The 14,673-nt window shown below is 50.9% G+C and overlaps 3 protein-coding genes across 3 annotated transcripts; 2 read left to right on the top strand and 1 right to left on the bottom strand.

The window, feature by feature from the left end:
* Positions 1–120: 120 nt before the first annotated feature.
* On the top strand, positions 121–9,766 carry CC84DRAFT_1079929 (vacuolar protein sorting-associated protein 13a; the record flags this gene model as incomplete). Its single annotated transcript, XM_018173869.1, has 3 exons — positions 121–5,817; positions 5,968–6,893; positions 6,940–9,766. The coding sequence occupies 3 exons, from the start codon at positions 121–123 to the stop codon at positions 9,764–9,766; spliced, it is 9,450 nt and encodes a 3,149-aa protein (XP_018042586.1).
* A 45-nt stretch (positions 9,767–9,811) lies between these two features.
* CC84DRAFT_1159564 (uncharacterized protein) lies at positions 9,812–10,694 on the top strand. Its single transcript, XM_018177272.1, has one exon. The coding sequence runs from the start codon at positions 10,229–10,231 to the stop codon at positions 10,499–10,501; it is 273 nt and encodes a 90-aa protein (XP_018042585.1). The 5' UTR covers positions 9,812–10,228; the 3' UTR covers positions 10,502–10,694.
* Positions 10,695–10,865: 171 nt separating this feature from the next.
* Positions 10,866–12,890, bottom strand: CC84DRAFT_1080841 (FAD-binding domain-containing protein; the record flags this gene model as incomplete). The annotated part of the gene is made up of 6 exons (XM_018173910.1): positions 10,866–11,513; positions 11,560–11,835; positions 11,956–12,054; positions 12,208–12,227; positions 12,299–12,469; positions 12,572–12,890. The coding sequence occupies 6 exons, from the start codon at positions 12,888–12,890 to the stop codon at positions 10,866–10,868; spliced, it is 1,533 nt and encodes a 510-aa protein (XP_018042584.1).
* Positions 12,891–14,673: the final 1,783 nt, after the last annotated feature.

Raw genomic sequence — 14,673 nt, 5'->3', positions numbered from 1 at the left:
CAGTTCCCTATGACTTCACGAAATCGCACGACCTAACGAAACGTCTCTCTAACCCCGCGATACCCCCCACCCCACCTCTCGATCCCGCCCCAACCTGGGTAACGGTCGCCCATCGCTGCCATGCTCGAGGGGCTCGTATCAAACCTGCTCAACAGGTTCTTGGGCATGTATGTCCAGAACTTCGATCCAAAACAACTCAACGTCGGCATATGGTCTGGCGACGTCAAGTTGCGCAATCTAGAACTTCGTCGCGAGGCTCTCGATCAATTACACCTACCCCTCAACGTTATCGAAGGACATCTGGGTTCGCTTACACTCTCGATACCCTGGTCAAACTTGCGTGGGAAGCCGTTGAAGGTCAACATCGAGGATGTCTACCTACTGGCAGCCCCCAAGGAAGATGCCGACTACGACGCCGAGGAGGAGGAACGAAGAGAACACGCTGTCAAGATGGAGAAACTTGACAGCGCGGAGCTGCTGAAGGAACGGAGCACAGAGGGCATGAGTGCTGAAGAACAACAGAAGAACCAGAGCTTCACGGCAAGCTTGGTCACGGCCATAGTGGACAATGTACAGGTCACTGTGAAGAATATCCACATCCGATACGAAGACTCAATCGCCGACCCTGGGCATCCATTCGCGCTGGGTCTCACGCTCGCCGACTTCAGTGCCATCAGCACTGATGAGAATTGGAAGCCAACCTTCATCCAGGGCACTGCAAGCTCCACGCACAAGCTCGCGACGCTCGGTTCACTTGCTATATACTGGGACACCGATGCGAAGTTGATTGGAACTGGCAAAGGAAACCAGAGCAAGGATGAGCAGGAAATCGATCACGACGACTTCATTGAGAAGGTGCGAAGCATGATAGTGAGGGGCGAAAATCCCGAGCTAGGCGACCACCAATTCATTCTCAAGCCCATAAGCGGTCGTATGGGTCTCGAGATGGATAAGACCGGCAAACTAGACAAGCCCAAGATGAAGGCCCGATTGCTCTTCGATGAGCTTGGTTTCATCATCGATGAAGATCAATATCGTGACGCGCTCATGCTTGTTGATTTATTCCATTATTTTATCCGCCACCAGGAGTACAAGAAGTTCCAGCCCAAATCATCCCCGAAGGAAGACCCCGCCGGCTGGCTGCGTTTCGCAGGCCAAGCCGTGCTTGACAAGATCCATGAACGAAACCGGCAATGGAGCTGGTCCTACTTCAAGGAGAGGCGAGACGATCGCATACGCTACATCGAGCTGTTCAAAAAGAAGAAGAGGGAAGAGAAGCTCACTGCAGAGGAGAGCGAAGATCTCGATAAGCTCGAGCGAAAACTAAAGTACGAAGATCTCCGGTTCTGGCGGTCTTTGGCACGCAATCAATTGCGCAAGGAGAACGTTGGTGTCAAGAAACCTCCTCCGAAGCAGGGCTGGGGCTCTTGGATCTGGGGTGCGAAGCAAGAGGAGAACCATGATGAGAATACCCAGATGACAGATGAGCAGCGGCAAGAGCTGTACAGCGCCATCGACTGGGACGAGAAGAACGCGATCACCGAATCTGTGGATATGCCTAGGGAGTACGTCAAGATGGAAGTCAATATGAGCTTGCGGACGGGTAGCTTCACGCTGAAACGAGAACCTCACGGTAATTCAAACGAAATACTGCGCCTTCTTTTTGATTCATTCAGCACGCAGTTCCTCCAGCGGACCGATTCTATGTTCGTCAAAGTTGCTTTAGAAGGCATGCGGTTATACGACGGTACTACTGAAGGTAGCTTGTTTCCTCAACTCATCACGATCAAGGATGCACCACCTGTGTCTGACGACAAGCGCATCGAAGAGCTTAACGATGACGAGACATCTAAGGACGGTGATGACGAGGAGGAAGAGGAACAGGAAGACCCTTTCTTCCAACTTGCTTTCGAGAAGAACCCGCTTGATGGGAGCGCCGATACAGCTCTCACCATGAAGTTGAAAGGTATGGAGTTTGTGTATAACCCCAAATTCGTTGTGGAGGTGGTCAAGTTCTTCAAGCCTCCGGAGCGACATATGGAATCCATCGGCGCTCTTATGGAAACAGCGGGAGCTACAGTAGAAGGCATTCGTCAGCAGACACGCGCTGGCTTGGAGTTCGCTTTGACTGAGCACAAGACGATCAACGCGCAGCTCGATCTACAAGCACCGCTGATAATCATCCCTGACTCTGTCACGAAGAAATCAAGCAATTGCCTGATTGTTGATGCAGGTCACATCAGTGTAACGAGCGAGCTGGTGGATAAGTCCACTCTACATGACATCCAGTCAAAGCAGAAGCAGAAGTACACTGAAGAAGATTTCAAACGTCTGGAAGCTTTGATGTACGACAAGTTCTTGCTCAAGCTCCATTCAACGCAGGTTCTCATCGGCCCCTCCATCGACGAGACACGTGCGCAGCTGGAAGAAGGCGCCACCTCCAAGAGCATGCACATTGTCGACAAAATCAATATGGACTTCAAGATTGAACTCTGTATCGTCCCCAAGGCGACTGATCTGACCAAGTTCCGCATCGGCGGTAATCTTCCTATTCTTCACGCGTCAATATCAGACACAAAGTACAAGAACCTGATGAGGCTCATTGATGTCGCAATACCGAAGTTTGAGAATGATCAGCCAAGCAAGCAGGTAGCCGAAGGCGCAAAGGGGCCCTCGAATATCAAGCCTACTAGCGAAGCGAAAGCGAGCGCAGATCCTCTCGGCCGACCTAGGTCGAAGTCGTTCCAGTTTGCTGCACAAGAGCACGAACTTGTGATGGAAGAAGAAGACGCCCAGAGTACCAAAGACGAGAAATTCGAAGATGCTCGCGAAGCGAAATCCAAGCACGACATCAACATCCATCAGCGCAACTTCGAGTTCAACTTCACCGTGGACAAGCTTCAAGGCTCACTCTACCGGTCGGACCCGGAAGGTAAGAAAGCTGACCAGCTGCTGGTTGAACTTGTCGCCGAGCATTTCGATCTCAGCTTCTACCAACACCCATTCGACATGGTAGCCGAAGTCAGTCTGAAGTCGTTGGCGGTCGAAGATCACGTCGAACAGGATCCTCTACCCGAGTTCCGAAACATCATTTCCTCGGAGGATGTCTCGTCCAAGGAGCAGAAGAACCTCTTCTCTTTGAAATTTGTCAAAGTGAACAAGGAGTCGCCAGAATTCCAAAGCAAGTACGAGGGCATTGCCATGAATTTGGACGTTGCAGTATCCACTATCAACCTTATTGTCACGCGAAAAACTCTTCTCACGCTCCTGGACTTTGTCATGATCACATTCACGAATCCTGGCCCACCTCAGAACCAACAGGCACAGATCGCTGACAAAGCTGGCGAGCAACAAGAGGTCGCGCAAACTCCACAGCAAGACCAAGACAAAATCCGTATTCGAGCCGAGTTGAAGCGGATAGCGGTGATTCTCAACAATGATGGTATACGACTAGCCACCTTAAGTCTCAACTCAGGTGAAGTCGGTATCTTCTTACATGGCAAGACGATGCGCATTGGCGGACAACTCGGCAATTTGACACTGATTGATGATGTGAACCAAGGTGTTCCCGAGGAGTCGCCGTTGCGCCAATTGGTCACTATCGAAGGCAAAAACCTAGCGGACTTCAGCTACGAGACATATGATAGCGAGCTGGACAGCTATCCTGGCTATGATGCGTCGGTCGCTTTGAAAACAGGGTCGATCAAAATCAATTTCCTCACGGAGCCCTTCCGTAAGATCATGGAGTTCGCGGTCAAGTTTGGCAAGATGCAAGCCATCTTCAACGCTGCTCGGCAGGCTGCAGCCAACCAGGCTACCCAAATCCAGCAGCGGGCCACCAAATTCCACTTCGACATCATAATCAGCACACCGATCGTTGTGTTCCCAAGAATGGTCATTTCGGACAAGCCAGAACGTGACACGTTGATCGCTAACCTTGGAGAGATATATGCGAAGAACAAGTTCGATCCTCTAGACGACTCTGAGGGTTCAGATACAGCAAACAAGATCACGGCTGGCATTCGGAACATTAAGCTGACATCCAAGCTTCACTATGAGGACGACAGATTTGAGGAGTTGGAGCTTATTGATAAGGTTGATCTGGATTTCAACGTTACGATAGTCGATCACAAGCCTGGGCAGCAGCGTCCTGACCTGGAAATTGATGGTGGCATGTCGGACATCAATTTGAAGATCACCCCAGAGCAAATGAAGTTCGCACTAGAGCTCTCACGATCTATCCCAGCGGCTTTTGCGGCCGATGGGGACAGCTTGGAAGAGGATCTCCATCAAGAGCTTCCCGATTCGACGACTGGACCAGCCAGAAGACTCACTGACAAGGAGTTGCCTTCGCAGGAACCATCGCAAGATCTCGTCGCAAGCCAGGGTCCGGAACTCCAGACTGACGACGACAAGTGGACTAAGCTTGACTTTGTCTTTAAGGTTGGCACCATCGGCTTAGAGCTCATCAAGTCACAAGACAGTGAACCTGTCGGCGATGTCGAAGCCGCCAGCTTGTCCAAGTTCTCGCTCAATGAGACTAACGTCAAGCTTCGTATGATCAGCGATGGCGCTATGGAGGCAGAGCTCGTCGTTCAGTCGTTTACAATTCGCGACAGTCGAACTCAGGGCACCAATAAGTTCAGGAAGATCATGTCTCTCATCAATAACGACGTCAAGCAACAATTTATGGCGAGCGTTTCGATTTCCGGTGGCCAAGAGAAGAACTTAATCGCGCTTCTTACCATCGACAGCCCGAGGATCATCCTGGCTTTGGACTACCTCTTCGCACTGCAAGCCTTCGTCAATGCTGGCATGGCTACTGATGACCCTCTGGTGATTGGGGACGAGGCCGATGCGGACGATGCGGAGAGCGACTCGGACATCATGTCGCCGGATGGTTCGCGCTCACCGATAAAGCCTGGCGATGACACCAAACAGACCGACAATGCTATGAACATATCGTTCCGTGTTAATCTCGTAGATGCTCAGGTTGTTCTCATTGCCAATCCCGCAATCTCAAATTCGGAAGCCATTGTTTTGGGGACGAAGCAAGTCCTTGTATCAAAGCAACAAGCTATGACTTTACAAGTCGACAAAGTGGGCATGTTCCTTTGCCGCATGGATCGCTTCGAAACGAGCAGAATGCGCATTCTTGATGACTTCAGCATTCAGACAGCCTTGGACATGCGCAATCAGGGCAAGAACTCGTCGTTGATGAGCATTAACGTCGACATCGAACCCCTCGTGCTGCGACTTTCTCTCCGGGACATCTTACTTGCCATGCAGATCGTCAACCGCGCTTCTGCTATGTCGGGAGCGAACGATGAGAATAAGAAGTTGGCTGAGGAGAGCCCGCAGAAGATCAAGGGAGGTACGCCATCCAAGAAGGCCAAGTCTACGGTAGGGAAAGCGGCATCATCCAAACCTCAGGCGAGGTCTCTAGCAGCAACAAAGCGATCCAGCCAACACGATGCCCCACCACAACCGCCTAGGCCTGGCCAAGGCTCTGCTGTTCTTAAGCGCGAGGAGTTAAATGTCAACATCGAGGGTATACGCGTAGTCCTCATCGGAGACGTGCACGAGATGCCGTTCCTCGACTGGCGAGTGAAGAAGTTTGGCGTTGATGTGCGTGATTGGTCAGGTGCCATGACAGCCGATACTTCCGTTGACACACTTCTCAACGTCTACAATTTCTCAAAATCTGCCTGGGAACCTTTGATCGAGCCGTGGCAGCTTGGCTTCCACATGTCCAGGGACCAGAATCCCGACAGACTTGGACTAGAGCTGTACTCACGGAAAGCCATGGAGCTCACCGTGACAGCCGCTACGATCGCTCTAGCTTCTAAATCGTTCGACTTCCTCACTACGGAGGAGGATATCTTATCCAAGCCCCGCAGCAACGATGCCCCTTACCGCATTAGAAACTACACGGGTTTCAACCTCGACGTTTGGGCAGAAGGCAAGGAGAACAGTGAAGGTTATGCCACCAAGCTCGAGGATGGAAGCGAGGAGCCTTGGCGCTTTGAAGACGCAATGTCCACCCGAGAATCTTTGTCCACTGAAGAAGCTACTGGAGTGCTAGGCATTAGGTTGGAAGGTAGCGGGTTTGACCCCATCCAACGGATACCGGTCCATCGGGAAGGTGAATTTCTGTACAACCTCAAGCCAAAGCAGGACCGTGTACAACATCGCATTTTGGTCGACGTAAAGCTTGGCGCGGACAACGTCAAGAACATTACCTTCAGATCCCCACTTCTTGTGGAGAACAACACTCAAATCCCCATCGAGCTCGGTATCTACAGCCCGGAAGAAGGTCACCTTCTCAAGATCGAGAAGGTGGCGCCGGGTGATGCAAGGCCCGCACCAGTTGGTGCTGCTTTTATGCACTCCATCGTTGTCCGTCCCGATCAAGGGTTCGGCTATGCTTGGTCGAACGAACGCTTGTACTGGAAGGAGCTGCTAAAGCGCCCTACAAGAACAATCACCTGCCGTGGGGAGCAGGACGAACAGTCACCTCCTTTCTACTTCCAACTGCACGCGTCTTTCGACAAGAAGGACCCCCTCACAGGTGTGTACCCATATATGCGCCTACGCTTGGCTGCGCCGGTCGAAGTGCAGAATTTACTGCCATTCGATTTCAAATACAGGATCTACGACAGCAACACCAAGAAGGACTGGACGAATTTCCTCAGGAAGGGTGGCGTGAGTCCTGTTCATGTCGTTGAATTGTCGCATTTATTGCTCCTCAGCGTTGATTTGCAAGATACCCCATTCAAGGCGAGCAAGTTCGGTATTATCAATTCCACGGATCGTGAAAGCTTCAGGAGAGAGAAGTCACTAGAGTTGAAGGATAGTAGTGATCTGTCGCTTCACCTCAACATGCATTTCTAGTAGGTTATCCCAGCTACATTTTTGACTGACTACTAACCTGACCAGCAACTATCCTGATGGAGGTGGCTCGTTCAAGGTCACAATATACAGCCCGTACATCATTCTGAACCGCACCGGTTTAGAGCTAGACGTACGAGCGAAGCAGTTCATGGGACAAGCTCGAGCGGCTGCTGGACAAGGCATCTTTGCCGATGACCAAGACGATTCAAGCAAACCTTTGCCATTGATGTTTTCCTTCCCGACGCAGGACAAGAAAAACCGTGCGCTTCTCAAGGTTGGAGACGCACAATGGAGTAAACCGCAGAGTTTGGATGCCATTGGAAGTAACTACGCCGTTGCGCTTCCCTCGACGAAAGCCCGATCCGAAATGCACCTTGGCGTCAGTGTAGGAGAGGGTGAAGGGAAGTTTAACCTGACGAAGGTTGTAACGGTCGCTCCTCGCTTCATTATCAAAAACAAGATGAAAGAAGAGGTCAATATCCGTGAGCCCGGCTCGTCTGAATGGACATCCGTTAAGGATGGAGAATTGCTACCCTTGCGATGGCTACGATCCGGTGGATCACCCCAGATCTCGTTGTGTTATCCCGGTGTTAACAACCAGTGGTCATCCCCTTTCAACATCTCCAACGTTGGAAACGTTCACGTCAAGCTGTCGAAAGCCGGTCAACGTCAGAAACTGGTTCGGGTCGACATCCTCATGGAAGGAGCGACAATCTTCATTCACGTTAGCGTAGAGACTAAGCACTGGCCGTTCTCCTTCAAGAACATGAGCGATCAAGAGTTCCTCTACTGGCAAGCTAACCCAAACCTCGACGAAGACGAAGATGACAGAGGGACTGGCTTCCGCCCTATTCGGTATCGATTGCCCCCCAGGAGTATCATGCCGTATGCATGGGACTTCCCGGCTGGAAAGAACAAGGAGATCGTATTGAGCGCGAACGGACGAGAGCGAAATGTCAAGCTTGCGGAGATCGGTAACCTGATACCCTTCAAGCTGCCACCGGCTCAAGGCCAGCGCCAGAAGATCATTGACCTGAACGTGGTCGCCACTGGTCCTACACAGACCCTCGAGCTTTCCAATTACAAGCCTTCCAAGAGTCTGTACAAGCAGAAATCTGGCACCGGCTCCTCATCAACAGCTGGAGGCTTTGAAGTCAAAGACATGGATACGGATGTGACGTTCAAAGCGCAATTACGCCTCGCCGGCATTGGTATATCGCTTGTCAACCGCCACCTGAAGGAGCTTGTGTACGTGACTCTACGCGACATAGAGCTCAAGTACTCAGATTCGCCGCTCTACCAAATGGTCAACCTGCACGTCAAGTGGATTCAGATCGACAATCAACTGTATGGAGGAATCTTCCCCATTATCTTCTACCCCAGTGTCGTTCCGAAGACTGGCAAGGAGATGGAAGCACATCCTATCTTCCAGACCAGCATCACTCGAGTCAAGGATGACTCTTACGGAGTCTTGTACATCAAGTATTTCACCATTCTTCTCCAGCAAATGACTCTGGAAATTGATGAAGACTTCATCTTTGCAATGCTTGATTTTGCAAAGATTCCCGGTGCCTCGTGGTCGGAAGAGAAAGAAGGCAAGCTGTGGGACGAGTCGCTCGACATCCCAGAGCCTCAACAAGAACAGTCTGGCCAAGATGTCTATTTCGAACTACTTCATTTGCAGCCTATGCAGATCGATCTCTCCTTTGTCCGGACGGAGCGCATCAATGCCGAAGACACTATGACCTCATCGAACCCGTTCATGTTTGCAGTCAACGTTCTCACCATGTCCATTGGCAATGTCAACGATGCGCCCGTGCGCTACAATGCCCTAATGCTCGAGAACGTACGTGTCTCGACAGATGCTTTGGTCGCCAACATCAAGAACCACTACGTCCAGGAGTCGTTACGCCAGGTGCATGTTGTCATTGGGTCTGCCGACTTCCTAGGCAACCCTGTAGGTCTTTTTACGAACGTCAGCTCTGGTGTTGCCGACATATTCTACGAGCCATACCAGGGTCTAGTCAAGTCCGATCGTCCAGAGGAACTAGGTATCGGCATCGCCAAGGGCGCATCAAGCTTTGTCAAGAAGTCAGTCTTCGGTTTCTCTGACAGTATGGCCAAGTTCACTGGAAGCATGTCAAAGGGTCTTTCTGCCGCAACATTAGACAAAGAGTTCCAGGACCAGCGACGCATGTCCCGCTCTCGCAACCGGCCAAAGCACGCACTTTATGGCATCACGGCTGGTGGCAATGCGTTCGCTAGCAGTCTTGCAAGTGGTCTGGGTGGCCTAGCGCGCCATCCAATTCAAGGTGCAGAGAAGGAAGGCGCTCTCGGCTTCGTCAAAGGTGTTGGCAAAGGTCTCCTCGGCGTTCCCACCAAGGCCGCCATCGGTGCCTTCGATCTCGCTTCCAACATGGCCGAAGGTGTACGCAACACGACTACTGTCTTCGACCAGGAAGGTCTCGACCGTGTGCGTCTCACACGCTTCATCGGAACAGACGGTATAGTACGTCCGTACTCTCAGCGCGAGTCTCTCGGTCAGTTCTGGCTCAAAACCCTCGACAACGGAAAGTACTTCAACGAGGACTACATAGCCCACTTGGAGCTTCAAGGAAAAGACATGCTTGTCATGTTGACGTACAATGGCATCTTGATGGTCAAAGCGAAGGCGCTCCGGACGGAGTGGGATGTCCCTCTCAAGGATATCCAGACCATCAGCAAGGAGAGGACCGGCATGAGCATCACGTTGAAGGGTGGGACAAATGGCCCGTATGTCCCGGTGGCGGACGAGGGCAGCAGGAATTGGTTCTATAGGCAGGTTGCTGTGGCGGTTAATGCGTACAACGATCGGTGGAATGCGAAGGGCTAGAGGGTCATAGGGGGTTGCGAAAGGTTTATGCATGGTCAAATGGGCGTGGCATAGCGATTGGATTGGCTTTGTTTTTTCTTTCCTTGTGCTTTCTTCCTATCAATGAAGTGTTGCGGATAGGATTCGTATATCTCTCGCTTCTTGCTTACTGTTGACGAGCCAATACTTACACCGCCTAATAACAACAGGGGCCAACTCCTCTACCTACCATTTCGCATCAGCAGCCCCATCAGCATGGCTTTCTTATCCCCACACGTGAAGCAGATATTGGATAGTCAAGACTCCGATCCATGTGACAGGATTGCAGCAAATCCAGCGGCAACTATACATACACGAACACTATCCGTCTCCTTCCGCCACCTAATCGCCCAACAAGGCCATCGAGTCCTGCTATTTAAATACCCCCAATCCATTCCGCTATCGCATCTCTTCTAACGTTTCCTTGTTCCATACCATCTCACAATGCACGTCTCCGTCCTCGCGCTGCCCTCCTTCTTTTTTCTAGTCCTCGCCCAGGGCCCCAACGACCCTGGCTTCTACAACACAGTCGCAGAGATTTACTCGGGCCCCGGCTGCGATGCGGCATCCTTCGTCTGGGCAGATCCTATCTTTGGTCGTGGTGGCACATGCCAGTTGCTTGATCGCAACGATAATACGCCGGATATAATTAGTTACAAGGTTACGACGCAGTATCCTGGATGCTCTGGTACGTTTTCTTGGCTAAAAGAGAGATGAGAGGGGGTGTCAGAGAGGGATGAATAAGTCGGAGAGTGCTGATGTGTGTGGTAGCAACGTTATACACCGATGATGGGTGCTTGAGCACGGCGTATCCGGCGCCGGTTGGGGTATGTATTGACGCGGCAGATGGGAAGCCGTTCGTTAAGGCTTTTGTGGAGTGTCCGTTCTCGGATAATTAAAAGGTTGAATACTTGATTCAGAGATGTACTATGAGTGCAGCGAGACAGTTGTGTGCATTTTAATTACGGAACGTAAGACACTATGGTCCACGTATGATCAATGAATATTCCTTGAGACGAGAACCTGAGGCAGCCCTTGTATCTTTCGGTGCCGACCTGAACTGTCTGTTCTGGCTCTGTTCCTATGCTAGAGGCACAGGATTGTAGAACCCAAACCTGTTTTCCGGATCATAAGCCTTCTTCAGTGTCTTCAACCTCTGCACCCTGGCAGTGTCATACCCATACATCTGGTTGAAATTCTCCGTGCCCACTGCGTAGTTCACATACGTATGCTTTTTAGCTCCCTTCGGCAAACCTGCAAAAAGCGCCTGCCTGATCTGCTCTCCATACGCCTCTGCATCCGCTTGACCAACGGCAGCCGTCCCATTCCACCAAATCGTTGGATTCGCTACAGCAGGATACTGGCGCTCCTCTAAGCTCAGGGACGTTAAGGAGGGGTCGACAGCCCGAACACCCTGCATACCGTAATTTTCGAGCAAGAAGACAGACCGAGAGAACCGCCGGTCAGCCGTCATCTTGGCGAATATATTAAAGGCTGCCCGGGCTGCAGTGGTATTCCAGCTGGGCAAGGAGACACCACTGCCCATAGAGTTCTTGTTGCGGGCGCAGGCGGCGCTGTCAACGCTGTTTTGGGTGATCTTGTAAAGCTCCATATTATTCACATTGGTAGATGGCTTGACGGTGATGGGTCCGATGGCTTTGAATTTAGAAAAGTAGGGTAAGGCTTCGGCTTCGGGGCCCTGATATGACAGGGTATAAATGATCATTGGCTGGGAACTGTCAGTGAATTGCATTAATTGCAAGAGATGAGTTCACATTTTGAGGATCCATGGGAGGGATGCGCGTGCCTACGCCGTTAATGACCAGATTTTGGGATCGCATTGCATCGCCATCAAGCTTGTTGACCGCATCCAGCACAGCTTCGAGTTTGTCGCTACGGTAGATGAAGGTGGAGATAGTCCAAGTGCTTGGGATATCGTATACATTCAATTGCAAGCTCGTAACAATACCGAAGGATTGGCCGGCTCCTCTCAAAGCCCAGAACAGATCTGAGTTACTGGAGCTAGATGCAGTGACAGCAGTCCCGTTTGCCTAAGACGCGGGTACAAAGTCAGTGTGAGTTAAGATAAGGTGGTACATGCCTCGGCTAAGCAAGAAGTCTTTCCTTCTGCAAGAAAGATATAATCACTTTGTACCCAGTGGTTCACTCACTAGGATTACCCGTGCGGAGACAAGGTTGTCGAGAGTGTAGCCGTGACGAGCCTGTAGCATGCTATGTCCCCCAGCCAACATCGGACCGGCGATCGAAGTCTAAAGTGTGGAATACAAAGTCAGTGAAGTGCTCAAAATCATGGGAAGTTAGGTGGGATGTGGCTGTTCAAGCTCTGCTTATGACCAAAGTCTGAAGTTCTCAGACAATGATAATAGCAGAAGACGACCACTTTGTACCCCAGGGTTTCGTACACACTCGCACAGGGTGAGCACTAATTAAGTGAAGTAAGCAGCTAGATCCGACGTATATGATTGATTGGCTGGTTCTGTAGAGTGAGATTACCTGCTTGCTTTCCCTTTGCATAGAGTACTTTGTTGGCTTCCCATTGAAGCGTGCCCCCACCGATAGTTGCTGTGTTGCCGCTCGGATCGACTGTCACACTGTTAAGCTTGCGCATGTTGATCTGGATACCGTAAGGTAAATTGTTGAGCGTCTTCGTCCAGCCATGCGTGCCTATACTCGCGGGTACAAAGTTAGCTGAGTTATAAAAGTGGGTTTGTGTACAAGTCGTCTTATGTCTAAGACATAGCGACCTTATACCGGGGAGGATCGTACCAGAAACAGCCAGGAACGGTATGCCGAACTTGGAAGCGAATTGCACCGTCTTCTGCACATCTGCTTCCGTTGCTGGCTCAACAATGGCGTTGAACTTTGGGTGTATGCGTGGGGAGGTTCCGCGAATTTGCAGCGCATCCCAGTCATTGTCAGTGGGAAGGATGACAGAGGCGTTTTGGGACAGCAACGGCTTCAAAGCAGTAGTCGCGATATTGAGATGATCTGCACGTGCAGCGATGTTCTTTTCGAACGGACCGAGGGCGTGTGTCTGCACCCCCCTAAATGACAGCCAAGTGGCTATGATAACGGAAGAACGCATAGTGTGCGAGTGTAAATTCCACGGAACAGGTATCTGGTCGCGAGCTAGCTCTGTGATTTGCCGCTGTCGGAGGACAAGCAAAATGGGGCTCGGAATCCTTTAGTATTTGAGGAAAGTAGGGACGCAAGGGATTGCCTCCCTACGTATTCAGGGAAGGGAGGGTTGAGGCAGTTACTGCTCGGCATGGCGGGGTAGAGTAGTACTGTGACAATCAACTGGTCACGCATGCGGAGGAACTGCTCATACAGGGAGCAGAAATGGGTAATCATACAGTTATTATGGCTTGAAAATATCGGCACGAGTTATGGGAGATACTCTGCAGCTTGTTCTGTGGTCTAGATCTAGAAGGATTCCGAGGGGCGAGTGCGGGTCTACTTTGCTCTCCTGCTGCGCAGTGGCTGCTTCCATAGTCGATGCCTGGGACATCAACAACAACTCACCGGTTACAGGCTGGACGTTACCGGTAGTATGGATATCGGGTGTCCAGCCTTGTTGAGGTCGTCTGACCTATTACTTGCAGTGTAAGGGTCTTCGCTTGCTAGTACTTATGCAAAGCTAGCGTACCGAACATGAACGTGTAGCGGTCAGCTTTTGCCCCGCAGTAGCTGCAAGGAATGAGCTTTTCAATAGGAGATCAAAAGAGCATGTGACTACATTCATCAGACCATCTTCACATTATTACGTGATTGCGTCGAGTATTCCATTTCATGAGCAGGGTGTTCATGCGCAGAAGACTTGTAACTGTTACATTCATCTACTTAATACGCAGCTGGTTCAATGTTTTCAGTGGTCCAAGTAGTACAAAAAGCCTAATTTAAGAGGTTGCACTATGGGATGATCAAGAATGACAGAATCGCCAGCAATGGCATCACGACCAATCTGTCGACCTCACGTATGCCAGCACCAGATGCCATACCCAAAGCTTCCACGTCCCTCCGACTAATGTTCAAAAACCTACTCGCAAACCCCTCAGACCAAAAACCATCTCTCCTCACTACGTAGTCGAAGGTCATCGCGCCATTGTTGAAGAACGGGTCGTTCGAGGTATCTTCCACCTCCTACAGATACCCACTCATGTTCGCTTGTGAGCCCGTAGGGCCTTGAGCAAGGTCAGCATGCATTATTGCCAGAGAGGAGACGCGCACGTACGGAATATCAAGCGCTTCTCATAGCGGTGGTTCACCAGGTAGAGGTCCCAGCTTATGTTCCTCGTCGCGTTCGTCGATGCCCATTGAAGATGGAAAGTAGGTTTGATAAAAATCCTTTCATTGTGGTCGAAGTCCGTACTGTTGTGGTTTACTGCAGGCGGAGGCGTAAAGATACCGGGCCGTCTCCAACCCTCATGTGGCGTTATTGCTTTGTGCTTGTATCGGTCGTCCAACAAGGTAATTTCCTTACTCATCGCGTGCCCGTTAGATGCTGTGCGTTGGGCTTGTCGTGCTTTTGCGCGCCTTTGCGTAGGACGAGTGCAGCTAACACAAATGCGCGTGGCAAAACATGGCTTGCGTCTAGGCCCCGGTATCAGCTCTTCATCTTATGATTTCAAGCGTTCTGAATATGTGATTTGTTGAGCAACACCTCTAGGTAGGACTCGGTACAGAAACGGTCCACGACCTTTAGTAGGTTGGTAACACTTATTGTACTGATCAGGCGCCTTAGTGTACAGCAACCTTGTATACTGTAAGCTCCGAAGTATCTACGTACACGTCGAGCCCTACAGAAGAGGTTTACCGAGATCTTGTCAGATTGCCACCTGGGCACACTCGTGCTATCGACAAGACCG

Source organism: Paraphaeosphaeria sporulosa (genome assembly GCF_001642045.1).
Source record: "Paraphaeosphaeria sporulosa strain AP3s5-JAC2a unplaced genomic scaffold CC84scaffold_1, whole genome shotgun sequence".
In the NCBI taxonomy this organism is placed as follows: domain Eukaryota; kingdom Fungi; phylum Ascomycota; class Dothideomycetes; order Pleosporales; family Didymosphaeriaceae; genus Paraphaeosphaeria; species Paraphaeosphaeria sporulosa.
Note: the sequence above shows the minus strand (reverse complement) of the source record. Positions and strands in the feature narration are given on the sequence as shown.

What these genes read in the sequence shown, in the direction of transcription:
- CC84DRAFT_1159564 (XM_018177272.1), top strand. Translation starts at nt 10,229, where the DNA reads ATGCACGTCTCCGTCCTCGCGCTGCCCTCCTTCTTTTTTCTAGTCCTC.